At 37.8% G+C, this 16,886-nt stretch overlaps 1 protein-coding gene across 2 annotated transcripts in view; it reads left to right on the top strand.

The window, feature by feature from the left end:
- LOC105482300 (ATPase H+ transporting V1 subunit H) overlaps positions 1-16,886 on the top strand; it is a 121,012-nt gene that overhangs the window by 53,334 nt on the left and 50,792 nt on the right. For both annotated transcript variants that reach the window (XM_011742328.2, XM_011742329.3), the window contains one exon: positions 2,804-2,996. In XM_011742328.2, coding sequence (XP_011740630.1) covers positions 2,804-2,996 — 193 coding nt within the window. The remainder of the gene's footprint in view (positions 1-2,803; positions 2,997-16,886) is intronic.

Genomic DNA, 16,886 nt, shown 5'->3' on the forward strand with positions numbered 1-16,886 from the left:
GTGTGTGTTTCTCACATTGCAAATGGGAATAATGTGAGGAGAAAAATTTTCAAGTATAGCTCGTTTGAAGAGTAGAAGATAACTGAGGTCTTTTTTTTTTTTTTTTCTTTCTGAGACAGAGTCTCGCTCTGTCGCCCAGGCCGGAGTGCAGCGGTGCAATCTCAGCTTACTGCAGCCTCCACCTCCTGGGTTCAAGTAACTCTCCTCCCTCAGCCTCCTGAGTAGCTAGGATTACAAGCATGCATCAACACGCCTGGCTAATTTTTGTGTTTTTAGTAGAGATGGGGTTTCACCATGTTGGCCAGGCTGGTCTTGAACTCCTGACCTCGTAATCAGCCCGCCTCTGCCTCCCAAAGTGCTGGGATTGCAGGTATGAGCCACCTCGCCTGGCTGATAACTGAGGTCTTAAAAAAACTCAGTACATTTTAATCTATATAGTTTGCTGACTTTTTTGTTGTTAAAAAGCCTATTATATACATAATACAACACTGTTTGAGTATTTGTATACCTATATAAGATAAAAAAATTTACATTATATTGTGCTATATATTGTTAGCCTCACAGGAAAGTCTGAAGGTTAACGTTAACTTCCTAAATATTGGAGCTATAAGTGGGCCTTTGCTGGGAGTAATTGCCTCTGCTGCCCAAAGTAATTTATAGATTCAGTGCTATTCCCATTCAACTATCATCGGCATTCTTTTTTATTTTAACATAATTTGATATGAAGAATTATTAACTAAGTATACATTTGCTAACTATTTTTGTATTTTTTGGGAAATCTTTTGGTAATATTATTATTATTATTATTTTTGATAGAGATGGGATTTTGCTATGTTGCCCAGGCTAGCCTCAAACTCCTGGCTCAAGAGATCCACCCACCCTGGCCTCCCAAAATGCTCGGATTAGCGGCTTGAGCCACCATGCCCAGCCACTAATTTTGTTTAAAATGAAACAAACAAACAAAAATGACTCTTGAGTGTCAGAAACGTAGCAAGTGCAGATACCACCCATAAGGCGGGGTGGGGGATGTAAAGTAGGCGTGCAGTGGTAAGAGATTGGAATCATTAAAATTTGCATGCTTGGAGGAGGGGCCGATGGTACAGCTGAAATTTAGACATTTGAGTAGGAGGTTTTGCCCAGCTGATGTTGGTGTCTCTGAACTCCGAGGAAAAGCCTCTTGGATTTAGAACCCAGGACTCTGGGGAGGGGAGCCAGCTGGCTAGTGCTGATGTCTCAGGAAATGTGATGAGGCTTGTTCTGCTAGAGCTGAAAAACTGCAAACTGTTTTTGGCTGCTGCCATGGGAAAGAACTGCTGCTGCCGGGTTGAAGGAGTGTTACTGGGGTAATGCTCTCAGGATCAGGAAGCCAACAGGAGGAAGTCCATTCTTCCTTCCTTGAAGTCAGCCTCTAGCTCCTATTCTTGGCATAGCCTAACAGGGAGCCAACTGGTGGAACAGAAATGTGGTTTTCAGGGTCTCAGCAACACAAAGCCAAGTGCAGAAGGCTTGGCTTAATAACTGGAACAGAGAGCAAAGGAAACCAGGGACTAGGGTTTTTACAGTATAAAATGACATGATTTTACAGCAGCTTATATACCAATGTCAATATTAATTAAAAAGCAAGTTTTGCATAACAACCAAAAATAGAGAAGACAAGTCAAAACCCATGCATGAGAACATTAAAAACAATTAGTGAACTGAACTATGTACAATCATACAAATGGAGAAATAACACAGATAAAAGCCTTTCAGTAAGTTACAGTAGGATTAGATTGTAAAATCAGGCGTAGCATTTTAAACATTTATATTATTAGAGCAGCTTTAGTTTTACAGAAAAACCGAAGTGCAGAGAGTTTCCATTACATCCTCCCCTCCCCCCGCCCCCGCAAACTCCCTTATCATTAACATCTTGCATTGGTATGGTATATTTGTTCCAAATGATGATCCAATGTTAATAGATTTTTATTAAAAAGTTCCATAGCTTACATTAGGACTCACTCTTTGTGTTGTACATTCTGTGGTCTTCGAGCTCTTTACCCCTCTGGTCTTTTTTTAAATAGGCTCTGCTCCAATATGAAGGTTACTTTTAATGATCTTATTTGATGATTTTTTTTTTTAATTTGATGATTTCTGAACTCCATTGTTTGAATGTAGGTATTCCCCAGGGCAGTTTCCTTAGCTTTTCTTCTATTGTATATATTATCTGTCTTGGTGTAACCTCCTTCATTTCCATGTCATTTTCCTAGTTTCCTTATCAGTAAAGTAAGAGATCAAACTAGAAGTTTGATCAAACTGAGTTTTTGATCTCTTGATCAAACTGAGGTTTTTCCTGACCCCCAAATTCAGTAATTGGCTGTGTCAAATTTGAACCTATCACAGGTTTTCACCAAACTCATCCCTTCTTTTCTCTGTTTCCTCTATATTTTAAAGCTATCAGTGGTCTTAGTGGTTGCCCGGACTCAAAATCTCCATGTAACTTTTGGCTCTATTGTCTGTCCGATTGCTCTTTCCATTCCTGTTGCCATATTGCCTGTCTTTGTTCCCTTCTTGCCGCACAGCAAGAGCTCCTGCTTCCTGAGGTCCTGTGACTTTTGGAGAGAGGGTTAAGTGGAGCTGTACTGGAAATGGTTCTCTGTGAGTAACAATCTAGCTGCTTGTTATTGCTGGTAGGAAGGAAACGGGACGTAATTCAGAGAGACCTGTTCCGTTAGTGCAAAAAGAGAATAATTGCTTATTTCTTCTTTCTTCTGCTATCATATTAAATGTTTTGTAAATGTGTGTGTGTGTGTGTGTTTTTTTCCAGCATAATGGGAGTGTTGAGTAACAAGTGTGGCTTTCAGCTCCAGTATCAAATGATTTTTTCAATATGGCTCCTGGCATTCAGTCCTCAAATGTGTGAACACCTGCGGCGCTATAATATCATTCCAGTTCTGTCTGATATCCTTCAGGAGTCTGTCAAAGAGAAAGTAACGAGAATCATTCTTGCAGCATTTCGTGTAAGTATTTTATGTTGGTTTGTGTGTATGTGAGGCATTTTTGACTGCAGTATATTTGAGTTTTTACCAGGTGGGAAACAGTTACTTGTTCTTCTAGTGGTTATGAAACCATAGAGTCTTGGTGAATATAGAGTAAAATATCACTAATTTGTATTTATGGTGTGGGCAGTGGGATAGGTGAGAGGAAACCATCTAAGTGAATGAAATATGTGAGTTATATAGTATGCTTGTAGGGAAATGCAGTTAGATTATGTTCAGGTAGAGGAAGTCCTTTTCTGCTGCAGTGTATTCCAAGAGACTGTTCTTGAAGGAGTTTCTCTCTTATGGAGCATGTATTTTAGTATGGAATTGTGTTTCAGGTTCTGCACCTACTGACTGGAGTACATTTTTGAGGCAACTATAAAAATCTATCATTATTTAAACAGTAAACTTTTTAGGATATTAGATTTGTCAGTTATCTAAGTCATCTTCTTCCTTTGAACAGATGAGGAAGTTGAGGACAAGAGAAAGCCTAGCTAGAATCGAAATCCTAGGTTGCCAGGCGGTTTTAATACTTCATATTGCTAATTGGCTACCGAGAGCCAGTGTATTTGCTGTGCCCATTGCCTACTGATAATTTTGTTGGTTACTTTAGATGGGCTTCTGTGGGATGGCTTGGTTGAAGTAATCTAAGAATGCTATTCAAGGTTAGTAATAGTGGACATGTCCCATATAGTGCCTACCCTCTGCCATACTTTGTTCTAAGATCTTTCCATTTAACTCATTTAATGCTCACCAGAGCTCTGTAACTTAACAGTTACCGTTGTTACTGTTAACGTATAGGTGTCATTGCTATACATTGGGAATACTGAGGCATAGAGGTCACATTGCTGATAGGTAGCAGACTTGCAAATCCAGAATGTTGGCTGTAGAATCTGTGCTTTTAACCATTTTTGTTCTTACACTTTCTTTAAAAAACAAGTAAAAAATAAAAAGGGGCTGGGTGTGGTGGTTCATGCCTGTAATTCCAGCACTTTGGGAGGCCGAGGCAGGCGGATCATGAGGTCAGGAGATCGAGAGCATCCTGGCCAACATGGTGAAACCCCGTCTCTACTAAAAACACAAAAATTAGCTGGGCATGGTGGCGCGTGCCTGTAATCCCAGCTGCTCAGGAGGCTGAGGCAGGAGAATTGCTTGAACCAGGGAATCAGAGGTTGCAGTGAGCTGAGATTGTGCCACTGCACTCCAGCCTGGGTGACAGAGTGAGACTCCGTCTCAAAAAAAATAAAATAAAATGAAAATAAAAAGTGGTACACATGTATTGCAAAAATTTAAATAATGTAAATATCACATTTGCCAAATATAATTACTAGCATCTTTCAGATGTTTCTAAGCACAGAGATAAATAAATAGATGTGTAATTTTGTTTTATATTTAGAAATAAAAATGACATGTTATACTTGTCTATAACTTTATTCTTAATATATAGTGAATATGTTTTCATTTCTGTATATGTGGATATTCAGTATTTTTTTAATGGCTATTTTCCACTGTGTTGGTGTAAAGCTGTGTATTTACCCAGTGCTCTATTGATGGCCATGTGGTGGTGTTTCTGGTTTCTTTTACATATGTTTGCCCACTTTGATGAATATTTCTTTTGGATTTAGTTCTGGAGATGGAACTGCTGGGTCAAAAGAATGTGTTTTTATACTTTTTCATTTTTATTTTTTTAAGACAGTCTCACTGTGTTGCCCAAGCTGGAGTGCAGTGGTGCAATCTCGGCTCACCGCAACCTCCACCTCCTGGATTCAAGCATTTCTCGTGCCTCAGGCTCCTGAGTAGCTGGGATCACAGGCATGCACCACCATGTTCAACTAATTTTTATGTTTTTAGTAGAGACAGAGTTTTACTATGTTTCCCAGGCTGGTCTCGAACTCCTGACCTCAGGTGATCCACCTGCCTCGGCCTCCCAAAGTGCCAAGATTACAGGCATGAGCCACTGCACCCCACCTTTTTTTTTTGAGACAAGATTTTTACTCTGTCACCCAGGCTGGACTAGAGTGGCGTGATCATAGCTCACTGCAACCTCAGACTCCTGAGCTTGAGGGATACTCCTGCCTCAGCCTCCCAAGTAGCTGGGACTGTAGATGCATGCCACTGAGCTTGGCTAATTTAAAAAATAAAATCTTTTGTAGAGAAGGGATCTTGCTTCGTTGCCCAAGATGATGATGAACTGCTGGGCTCAAGCAGTCCTCCTCCCTCAGCCTTCCAAAAATTGTGGGATTATAGGTGTTAGCCACAGCACCTGGCCTACACTTTTGATAGATAATATCATACAGTTTTCAAAAATGTGCAGATTTACATTTCCATCAACTATATATTGGGAGTGCATATTTTTCTGCTCACTATGATTTAATATTACCCTTTTAATTTTTACAAAATCTTGGTTGGAAAACTAAATCATTGTTTTAAATTTGCATTCCGTTAATAATGAATGAGGCTGAGCATCTTTTAATATTATTGGCCATTTATATTCTTTCTATAAATTGCTTATTCATAGCATTTGTCACCTTCCAAATTTTAAAATTTGATGTGCAGGAACTCTTTTCTAGATGTCTGTAGTTAATAACAGCTAATGTCTACTGAACGCTTATTCTGTGTCAGGCACTGTCCTAATTACTTTAAATGTATTCCATATATACTTGTCCCAGGAACTCCATTTAGTGGTCACTAGGACACGAGAGGTTAAGTAATTTGCCAGAATAGCTAGGAAGTGGCAGAGCAGGAATTTAAACTCAGGCAATATGATGCATGCTTTTAACCATCATGCTAATCTGTCTTTGATGCAGAGAATAATAATTGTTAAAATTTATTAAGTAATTTTTATGCATTGCCTTATTTAAACTTCATGATTACCCAATAAGTTCTATTACTATTTTTATTTTATTGATAAGGAAACCAAGACTCGGAGATAATTCCTCAGTAAGTGAAAGGATTGGAATTTCACTGAGATCTTCCCAGCTCCAAAGCTGTCCTCTTAACCACCCTGCCATCTCCTTTTTTTCTTGTCTTGTTGCATTTTCTCAGGAACCTTAAGACTGGCATTATAAAGGGGGAAACGTGGAAAGGAAAACCAAAGCTAACATCAGGGGAAGATTTCTTTGCTTAAAATACCAGCTGGATGTGTTGAGCCCCGTGTATTTCCTGGCTGCCTGCAAGGGCTGAGTGAGTGAGTGATGGCATGGAGGAGTGGTGCTCAGTGTGGATTCTGGGAGACTGTACAGTGAGATCCAGGTGTGGCCTGCTGGGTGTGATAATCACTGACCAGCTATTGACTAGGTGTTGGGCTAGGCATTAGATTTTCTTTCGATTATGTTTATTTATGAAAGTAACACTCTTTTTCCTATAAAAATCATTCTGTGGTCCTTGAAGTTCACTCTTGAGAAACAGGCAAATGCGGAGCCTCCTTGCTTCTCTCCCTCCCCATGGTGCCTCTGCTCTTCGTATTTCCTGCACACACTGTCCACATGAGTTGTCACAGTAAATTTCAGTCCAGCTAAAATAATAATCAGTTCTTAAGTCATTAAGGTTGTATTAATGAGGCTTTACTTTGAAGTATTTTAGTAGGTAAACTGAATGTATTTTTTTCTTCTACTCAAGTGCTTCATTATCCATATTCTTATTTATTTAAAGTAAAAAATTCCAGAAATGGAGTCTTTTGCCACTCTCTCCTAAATCACAAAACAGTTGTGGATTCCATGTATGTGCCAGGGGCTATGCTAATTATTAGGGGACACAGATGACCAAGATAGAGCTGGACATCGAAGGTCTTATGGTTTGGTGAAGACAGTCGACATGAATAAGCACTGCCAGTGCAATGCAGTGATGAGTGACCAAGGGAGGAAAGGCAGTAGAAGAGAGACGGACAGCCAGAGGAGAGGGGTATGAGGAGGAGACAGGGCCCGAGGGGCCTTTTGAAAGGGGGTGTGAGGAGAAGAGAGAGCTCAAGGGGCCTTTTGAACCAGGAATAGTTATCTTGGAATTGCAATGGTGGGGAGAGGTTGAATGTTAACAAGTGAAGAAAAATCTTCTAGAATCATCAGTAATTTGTTCTTGTAGGATTTGTTACTCCTTTCTCTGACCCAGGTGAATTCTGAGAGAGTAAATACAGCATATGAATCTGGCTCTTGAAGATGCAATCCTGGGATTTGTGGCTGTTTACTTTCTGAAGGCACAGACTTGTTCTGTGAATGGATCTTTTGCCCCTACCACTCTGGGCATAGAACTAGTGGGGCCAACATGAATATTTCAGTCATCCTGGTTATCACCTGACACTAACTTGCGCTCACACTCTTGGGCATCACTCACCAAGCATGGCACCTTCAAATAAGACCCTTCGTCAGATCTACTTTTAGCACTTTATTCTGTACTCTCCTGCTCTGAGGGAACATGGAATAATATCTGATTCCTCTTTTAAATTTGTTCACTGTGGCACAATAGATATTGCATCTTTTCAATTCAATAAATTTGTTCTCTGAGGGCTTAATGCTCCTTCTGTTCCATTTGTCTTAGTTTTGAGTTTCTCCCTTGTCTTTCCTTTTTTTAATTCTACAGTTGTCACAGGAGCCTTTATTTTGTCAAAATGTTCTAGTGTAAATTAAGCATCTACCATTTGCAAAAATAGAGCTAGTTTGATCTTTTACTGTTATAAAAATAATATGGTTTATAGTTAAAAAGATACGATAGAAAAATATTAAGTAAAATTGTAAATTACCCACAATATCACTCCCACATATGGAGCCCCCTTGATGTTTTAAAACCTGCAGTTTATCTCTGTTCCTTTACTACATACAACTAGGCTTCAACTCTGGGTGAATTGCAGTAGGCACTGAATAGCTGAAGGAGTCTTTGAAATCTCATCTCTTCATGATTTGGGTAGATCATGCTTGACGTTCCTCACTACAAAGTCTGTATGCACTCAGGCCTGTAGTGAGTGTCCTGGCATGTGCAGTGGCAGTCAGGTTCTCTGGGCTCTTGGGCTGGCCTCCAGGCTTTTGGCCAAGTTGCTTAGCCTCTCCGTGCTTTAGTTTTTTTCATGTGTCCTGTGAGAGTAATATCATCTCTCCTACATCTGTTACTTTGTTGATGCTCACATGATAATACCCTTTGAAAAATATGTGCTAAATGAACCTTTGGCACCTAATAGACCCTCAGTAAATATTTGTGACTATAAAGGGCTGGTCGTGGGTTGGTTGTTGGCACCAGGGCTACAGCAGTCATGGTGAACTTACTTCAGGTTATGTGAACACTGGGTTCACATAGTTGTCTCTGTGGGGTTTGTCTTTGGATGTTACCTAGACAGAAAGAATAGTGGAAAGCCTTTTGGAATGAAAGTGTGTTATTTACAAGGAAATTGCGATCCAATGAAAAAGTTACCTGGAAGTAAAGACTGGCCCAGTTATGAATGTTCACATTTTAAAAATTAAGAGAGAAGTAAAAACATGTTTACTTAATCTGATGAGCGTATCACAGAAAGCAAGACTAGAGAGAGAGGGTCCCTATTTTCTGTTAGTGCATGGACTTTTGTCTAAATTGGAAGCTGTTAATAAACTTGGTACTGAAAGCTTTTTTCAGAAAAGGAGATAGATTTTATAATTGCTAAACTGTTAGGAAAGATGGTAACCTTTGACTCAATGTCTTTGCAATTAGATTATCTTAGAAAGATGAATTATTATTGTTTTTATTATCTTTTGTGTGACTTTCACTGATGGGCAATGGAAAGGTCAGCTGTTTCCTAAGTAGTTAATGTGGCATTTACCTCTACGTGTTCTTTTCTGTATGTTATATATTTTTTGAAGTTAAAATATCTATTTTTCAAATTGTTAAAGATTGTAAAAATTTATAATTATTTCTTGTTATAGGCTTTTGATAATTCATTAATAACTTGTCCATTTAAGGTGAAATAGAGGTGTGGGGAAGAGCTGTAATAGAAGTTGGGGTCTTATTTTAGCTGTCCTGTTTTTTCAAAGAATATTCTTTCCCTTATATCTTTTTCTCTCAGTTTCAAGAGACTACATGACTTATTATTTAGAAAATACTTTAAGTACTGCAAGTTTCTATGAAAAACCAGGTACTAATAATTTTTTTTCTTTTTGAGACAGAGTCTTGCTGTATTGCCCAGGCTAGAGTGCAGTGACATGATCTTGGCTCACTGCCACCTCTTGCCTCCCGGGTTCAAGCAATTCTCCTGCCTCAGCCCTCCGGAGTAGCTGGGACTACAGGCATGTGCCACCACACCCACCTAATTTTTGTATTTTTGATAGAGATGGGGTTTCGTCATGTTGGCCAGGCTGGTCTCAAACTCCTGACCTCAAGTGATCTGCCCGCCTCGGCCTCCCAAAGTGCTGGGATTACAGGCATGAGCCACTGCACCTGGTCCAGGTACTACTTTTTAATAGTGAGCTGAGATTTAATCTAAAGCCCAGCAAAAGCTGCTTTAATCATTATATGATATTCTATCTAAGCTTCCCACATACCCTACTTTTTTGTCCCCACTTAGTTCCTCCTCCCCTCCATTATTTTTCATTTTGAATCATTAGTTAAAATAAAAGGTTATTGGAAGCACATATCTAATACTGTAATATCACAGAAGAGAGATGTTAGTTGATATTAATTGAATCCTGCCTTTAAGTTCTTCCTTCTCCTTTTCTCTTCCATTTTTCCTCTTGTATTTATTCATCTATCAGTGCATCAAATGTTTATTGAAGACCAATAGGTGTAAGGCAATTTGTTGGTTACTGAGTGTGTGGAAAGATGCATAAGATAGAATACCTTTTCTTGGAACCTTTGCATTTTGTTTAAATCTTTGTTTTGATAGAGTAACTTGATGAAGTCACTGTGTTTACGATATACAAAGCTCAAAAAGTCACCATAAGTGTAGAGCCAGACTGAGATTCCTAAGTTTTTTTCTTTTGACCTCATTTGGGAGCTTTCTGAATTAATTATGCACTTTTATGGAAATTTGAGAAATAGAGTAGAGTAGCTCTTTCGTAATGGTGCAGTAGAAGGATAGACAGGAGTCTCTCTGGAGTGCATAGACCTAGGTGTGAATTCCAGCACTTGATTGTTTAGTGTTGGGAGAGTGGCTTGAACTCCCAGAGCTAGTTTCTTTATGGTGAAAGGTGGTAGATGGTACTTAACTCATTTAAACTCATTTAAACATTCGGTAAGGAATCCATGAAATAACAGTTAAAGTGTCTGCCATAGTAAATATACAATATGTATTTATTTCCCTGCCTTTTTTCTCCATAAAATCATGGAATAATAACATTTTCCTCTTTCTCTCTGTAAGTTGGATTCTTGCTAAGTTAATATTAAGCCCAGGTAAAGATCTAGTGCTGTTTTGTTTGCTTTAAAAGAGACAGCATGAATATGTTACTAATATTTAGAAAGATTTAAAAATCTTATTTAAACTCTATTTATAATTTCAAATTTTTACCTATAATGCATAGAATTTAATAATTTATGGGCTTCTATTGTCTAATTTGGGGTTTCAGAATATTTAAAATAGACCCAATCCAATGGCAGAAACACTAGTTTTTTTTAGATTCTCATACGCTAAATTTTTTTTTTTTTTTTTTTTTTTTTTTTGAGACGGAGTCTCACTCTGTCGCCCAGCCTGGAGTACAGTGGCCGGATCTCAGCTCACTGCAAGCTCCGCCTCCTGGGTTTACGCCATTCTCCTTCCTCAGCCTCCCGAGTAGCTGGGACTACAGGCGCCTGCCACCTCGCCCGGCTAGTTTTTTGTATTTTTTAGTAGAGACAGGGTTTCACCATATTAGCCAGGATGGTCTCGATCTCCTGGCCTCGTGATCCACCTGTCTCAGCCTCCCAAAGTGCTGGGATTACAGGCTTGAGCCACCGCACCCGGCCCTCGTACGCTAAATTTGGGGTAATGCAATCATTATGTGAATATGCTAAGAGCAGAAAGAAGAACATCTTTAGACATCCACAATTTTGATATGCACAGTGGAACTAAAATTGAGCCATTCATAAAGATATAGTGAAGCCATTTGATTTATACCATCAAACTGATTTTAAAAATGATGATTTTTAAAGTAATTTTCAAGTTCCTATAACCTTTAAAAAAGATTTTACTGATGAGGTTATTTGAAGATAGTACAGACACATCCTAAAACTTAGGGAAATATTTTTTTGTGGGAGGCTTTAGAAAGCTTGCTGAGCTACTGTGAGCTGAACAAATCTAGCAGCTGCAAATGATTATTATTATTTTTCCATTTGGCTGGATGAATTTTATTTTTGAAAATGTCCATCTCACTTATTCATAGTACATGCTGAACTCCAGGTCTCTGCATATATTACTGCTGTTGGTTAAATTGATTTGTCAGTCTTTAGGTCCTAAAATAAATTAGGATGTTTTGGGGCTGTGACTGATAAAGACATTGAAGATCATCTTTGTTGCCTGGAGTTTTACATCTGTATGTTGTGCATTTGATTTCTCTTTTGGGCTCTGCTTAGTCAAAAGCCTACATTATATGTTAGATAAAGTGAATCATATTTTTACAGTGATATGCTTTTCATCAGAAAGGCTTAAGAATTACAGCCAAATTAGATAGATTAATCATGATGTTTAATTCACATCTACACATGTATACTCACTAGTCATAAACATGCACACACGTACATGCATTTTTCCATGAAGGCAGTTTATAGTAACAACTCTTTCAAAGAGGCTAGCTCTAGGCTGAGTGTGTGGGGCTGTTCTGGCCACGGCTATGGCATGGAAGTATTGCCGGGAAGAAATTTTATTCTGGAGTCTGTCCCTTATCCCCTGTTTCAGGAATTCTGCCTCAACCTCTTTGCCTAACCTCTATCTTGCTTAGTAGATACTAGGTTTGGATGAGGTCTCGTAAGACTGAGACTTTTTAAATTTTGAGGTGAGTCCTTTAATACAGCATTTTTTTAAAGTGTGGTCCACATTATCAGTGCAGTGCAGTGAACTGTTTTTTAGTAACCTGCAATGGATAAGTACAGAAAGTGAAAGTCAGCATTTAGAAACTTGTGGGAATTTGACAGAATAATGGTTTATTGAATTTTATAGGAAAATTGAACTTGTATTTTACATGTCTTAAAATTCATTCTTACTGTGTTTTATAAAAGTATTTGTTCATGACTGATTGAAAAATCAAAAAACAAGCAAAACCGGTCTTCACCACCGATGGTTTTTAAAGCACTGCTTTCACATATATTTTACAAGGCCAGCAATTCAGTTTTGCTGACAGAAAGATCTGAATTGTCACCTGATTCCACCTTGTTCTTAGAGATGTCAACATCCCTCTGCACCATTAATTTGCCAAAGGCAAAAATGATGTTTATACTGGATTGGTCACTTTTGCTTTTGTTGAGGTGAAGATATCATTTACTTTTAGAGAAAGAATAACGTATTTCAAAGAAAGTGTTGCTGCCAGATTAAGTAGATTGTTTCTGACTGATTCAGTTTCTTAACTACTTTTTATAACCCATTTATTCCTTCTTTTCATTTTTTATAGTAAGATGAAGCAATGAAATGAGAATATGTATTTAAAGAAGAATAGAGAAGGCTTAATGATTGATTTCACGCAGTTGAAGAAAAAGGGAGAATCAAAAATGACTAATCTTTGAAATGCTGTTATTTTGGACAATTGAAAGAGAAGTTCGTTTTAGAAGAATACCATAGGGCTGTTCTACATTAGTTATTGAATGTGTTGAAGTTATAGTTGAAGCCATTAGTTATGATAATATCTTGTTTTTTTTTTTTTTTTTTTGAGACAGAATCTGACTCTGTTGCCGAGGCTGGAGTGCAGTGGTGTGATCTCAGCTTGCTGCAACCTGTACCTCCTGTGTTCAAGCGATTCTCCTGCCTCAGCCTTCCATGCAGCACCACGCCCGGCTAATTTTTGTATTTTTAGTAGAGATGGGGTTTCACTGTGTTGACCAGGCTGATCTAGAACCCCTGACCTTAGGTAATCCACTTGCCTTGGCCTCCCAAAGTGCTGGGATTACAGGCATGAGCCATTGCATTCAGCCGATAATATCTTAAAGATGGAGTTTAATTCTCTGGTCAACAAATACATGTAATGAAATTAACAAAAGACATAAACAAAAGAGCTGTGATATGTTTCTAAAGTTAGAAGAGAGGGTAATAGGAAAAGTAACTGGAAAAGACCGTAGAAAGTTTAGTAGAAAAATAAGTGAAATCTCACAAAAGGGAAGGAAGAGAGGAAGAGTTTTATAAGAGTAAGAGGTTGGCCGGGCGCGGTGGCTCAAGCCTGTAATCCCAGCACTTTGGGAGGCCGAGACGGGTGGATCACTAGGTCAGGAGATCGAGACCATCCTGGCTAACACGGTGAAACCCCGTCTCTACTAAAAAATACAAAAAACTAGCCGGTCGAGGTGGCGGGCACCTGTAGTCCCAGCTACTCAGGAGGCTGAGACAGGAGAATGGCCCGAACCTGGGAGGCGGAGCTTGCAGTGAGCTGAGATCCGGCCACTACACTCCAGCCTGGGCAACAGAGTGAGACTCCGTCTCAAAAAAAAAAAAAAAAAAAAAAAAAAAAAGAGTAAGAGGTTAACAGATTTACGCCTCCCCATAGTTGAAGGTCTTAGAAAATAATTTGTTTAGAAAGAAATAACAGGTGTTCTGAAAGAGAATAGTTTGTAGAAGTAGTCATACAAGGAACTGGGGATTAAGAAAAGAATTAAACATAATCTGTGATATCTAGTATGTCCTATTTACTAGGATCTCACATTTTAATAAAGGAGACAAGCATGTAATAATATTAGTGTCATACATCATGATTTCTTCTTTGACTTTGGATTACATAGGAGTGCATTGTTAAATTTCCAAGTAGAAAGTTACTGGTCTTTAGCTTAATTCCATTATGGTTAAGAACATATTCTGTAAGAATTCAATCCTTTGAAATTTGAGACTCATTTTATGGCTTGTCTTATAGTCTGTCATAGTGGATGTACCAAGGGCACTTAAAAGAATGCATATTTTGCAAGTGGAGTTGTGTTCTGTGTCATTTAGGTCAGGGTGGTTGACAGTGTTATTTAGATCTGTGTACTGATTTTTTTGTTTAGTGGTTCTATCAATTGCTGAGAGAGCTGTTAAAATCTCTAGCTATTATTGTGGATTTGTCTATTTCTTTCTTCAGTTTTGTCAATTTTTGCTTCATGAATTTTGAAGCTCTGTAATTAAAACACTTACGAATGTTACATTTTCCTGGTGAATTGGCCTTTGTATCATTGTGAAATATCCTTCTTTATCACTGGTAGTGCTCTTTGTTTACTTTATTTGAAGTTAATATCACACTGCAGCATTCTTAGGCTTATGGTTGCATGCTATATCTTTTTCCTTCTTAGTTTCAACTTGCCTGTGTCATATTTAGTTTGTCTCTTTTAGGCAACACATTCTTGGGTCTTACATTTTTATCTATTCAAATAATTTCTGCCTCTTAACTGGAGTATTTAGTTCACTGGCATTTACAATAACTGTTGATATGATTGGATTTAGGCCTACGATTTTACTCTTTGTTTTCTCTTTGCTTATCTGTTTTTTTGTTCTTCTGTCTTCCATTTTTGCTTTCTCTTGGGTTAAGTGCATCCTTTAAAAATTTCATTTTACTTACCGTAATGATCTCCAGTTCTGTCCATGTTGCTGCAGATGAGAGAATTTCATTCTTTTCTATGGCTGAATAATCTTCAGTTGTCAGAGGCTGAGAAGGGTACCGGGATAGGAGGGGATGAAGTGAGATTGGTTAATGGGTACAAAAATACAGTTATATAGAAGAAATAAGACCTAATGTACAATTCAGCAGGTTGATAGTAAACAGTAATCTACTGTATATTTCAGAATACCTAGAAGATAATAATTTAGATGTTCCCAACATAAAGAAAAGATAAATGTTTAAAGTGGTGGGCATCCCAATTACCTTGATTTGATAATTATAAATTATATATGATTGTATCAAAATGTCACATGTACTCCCCAAATAGGTCCATCTGTTATATATTAATAAATTTAAAAAAATTATCATAACATTTCTTTGGGGTCTTTAACTGTTTCTTTTTGCACTATTTTATTTCTTAGAGGTGATTTTGGAGTCAAAGTCCACATCCTTTCTCTTGTACTAGCTTATGGAAAATGTGAGCACTTGTAGTCTTTCATGCTACAGTTGTCATATTACTGTATTTACATGTTATAAGCCCTACAATACAGGGTTTTAACCTGTGCTTTAAGCAATCTCATGTATATTATGGAAGTAAAAAGGGAGAAATAGTGTTTTATATTTATCCAGCTATATATTAATATGATATCTGCAGTTCTTTTTTCTTTTCTGGACACTCAGCTTTCCGCTTGTGGTATCACTTTCCTTTAGCTGCAGAATTTTCTTTAGCCCAGGGATCAGCAAACTTTGGAAGCCTATGGGCCAAATGTGGTCCACCTGTTTTTATAAATAAAGCTTTATTGGAACACTGCTTTGCTCATTTATGTTTTTTAATGACTGCTTTTGCACCGTAATAGTAGAATTGTGCAGTTGTGACAGACTGCAAAGCCTAAAATATTTACTCTTCAGCCTTTCACAGAAAATGTTAGCCAATCCCTGCTTTTGGATATCTTCCAGCGTATGTCTGCTGGTGACTGATTATCTCAGTTTTATTATAAAAAATGATTTTATTTTACCTTTATTCTGGAAGGATATTTTTGCTGGATATAATTTTTTTTTTTTCCTTTCAGTACTTTCAAGATATCATCCACTTTCTTCTGACCTTTCTCCTTTATTTTTCTCTCTCTTTTTTTAATACTCTCTCTCAGCAGAATTATCTCCATAATTTCTGACGAGAAGTCACCTTTCCTTTGTATTTTTGTTCCCTGTATATAATGTGTTATCTTTTTCTGGTTGCTATGAAAATTTTACTATATTTGGTTTTCTGAAGATTGACTGTGATGTGTCTGGATTTAGTTTTATTTGTATCTACCTTTCCTAGTATTTACTGAACTTACAGATTTGTAGAGTTGTATCTTTTGCTAAAGATGGAAAATTTTGGCCATTATATTTTCAGGTATACATTTGCACCTTTTTAATTATCCTTGCCTTCTGGCATTCTAATTCCACTTACGTTAGACCTTTTGATATTGCACTGCAAGTCACCGAGCCTTTGTTCACTTTGTTTGTGGGAGGGAATAAACAGTGTTTTTTTCTATCTGTCTCTGAAATTGAATAATTTCTATTGTTGTGTCTTCATGTTCACTGACTCCTTTGTCATCTCCAGTTTACTTTTAGGCTCTTTTGTAAATTTTAAAATTTCAAATCATCTATATTTTTATTTCTAGGATTTCCATTTGGGAATTTAGTGTCTGTGTCTCCACTGAACTTTCTTTTTTTGCTTTTTTATTGGTACCGTTTTTTTCTTTGGTTATAGTCGTAATGTTTACTTTAAATCTTTTTCTGCAAACTCCGATATCTAATTCATCTCAGGGTTGGTCTTTCTCTGACTTTTCTCTTGAGTGTTGGTCACATTTTCCTGTTTCTTCATATGCTTATTAATTTGGGAGTATATTCTGAATGTTGTAAATCATACATCCTAGAACTGGTTTCTGTTATGTTTCTCCATAGGACATTGAGGTTCTTTAGCAGGCAGTTAACTTGGCTGGGCTCCAACTCCAAGCTCTCTCTTCCTGTGGTGAGAAGCAGCTTAAATATTTTTTCAGTTCTTTTAGATGTAGCTGGGCTGCTGGGAGTTTGTCCTTGCATTGCATAGGTCCCTGGTCAGCTAGAGATTTGGGCAGAGTTCATATGCAGAATTTGGATCTCCTTTATGTTTCTCTCTGATTTCTCCTCTCACTTT

The sequence above is a fragment of the Macaca nemestrina genome, chromosome 8 (assembly GCF_043159975.1).
Source record: "Macaca nemestrina isolate mMacNem1 chromosome 8, mMacNem.hap1, whole genome shotgun sequence".
Taxonomy (NCBI): domain Eukaryota; kingdom Metazoa; phylum Chordata; class Mammalia; order Primates; family Cercopithecidae; genus Macaca; species Macaca nemestrina.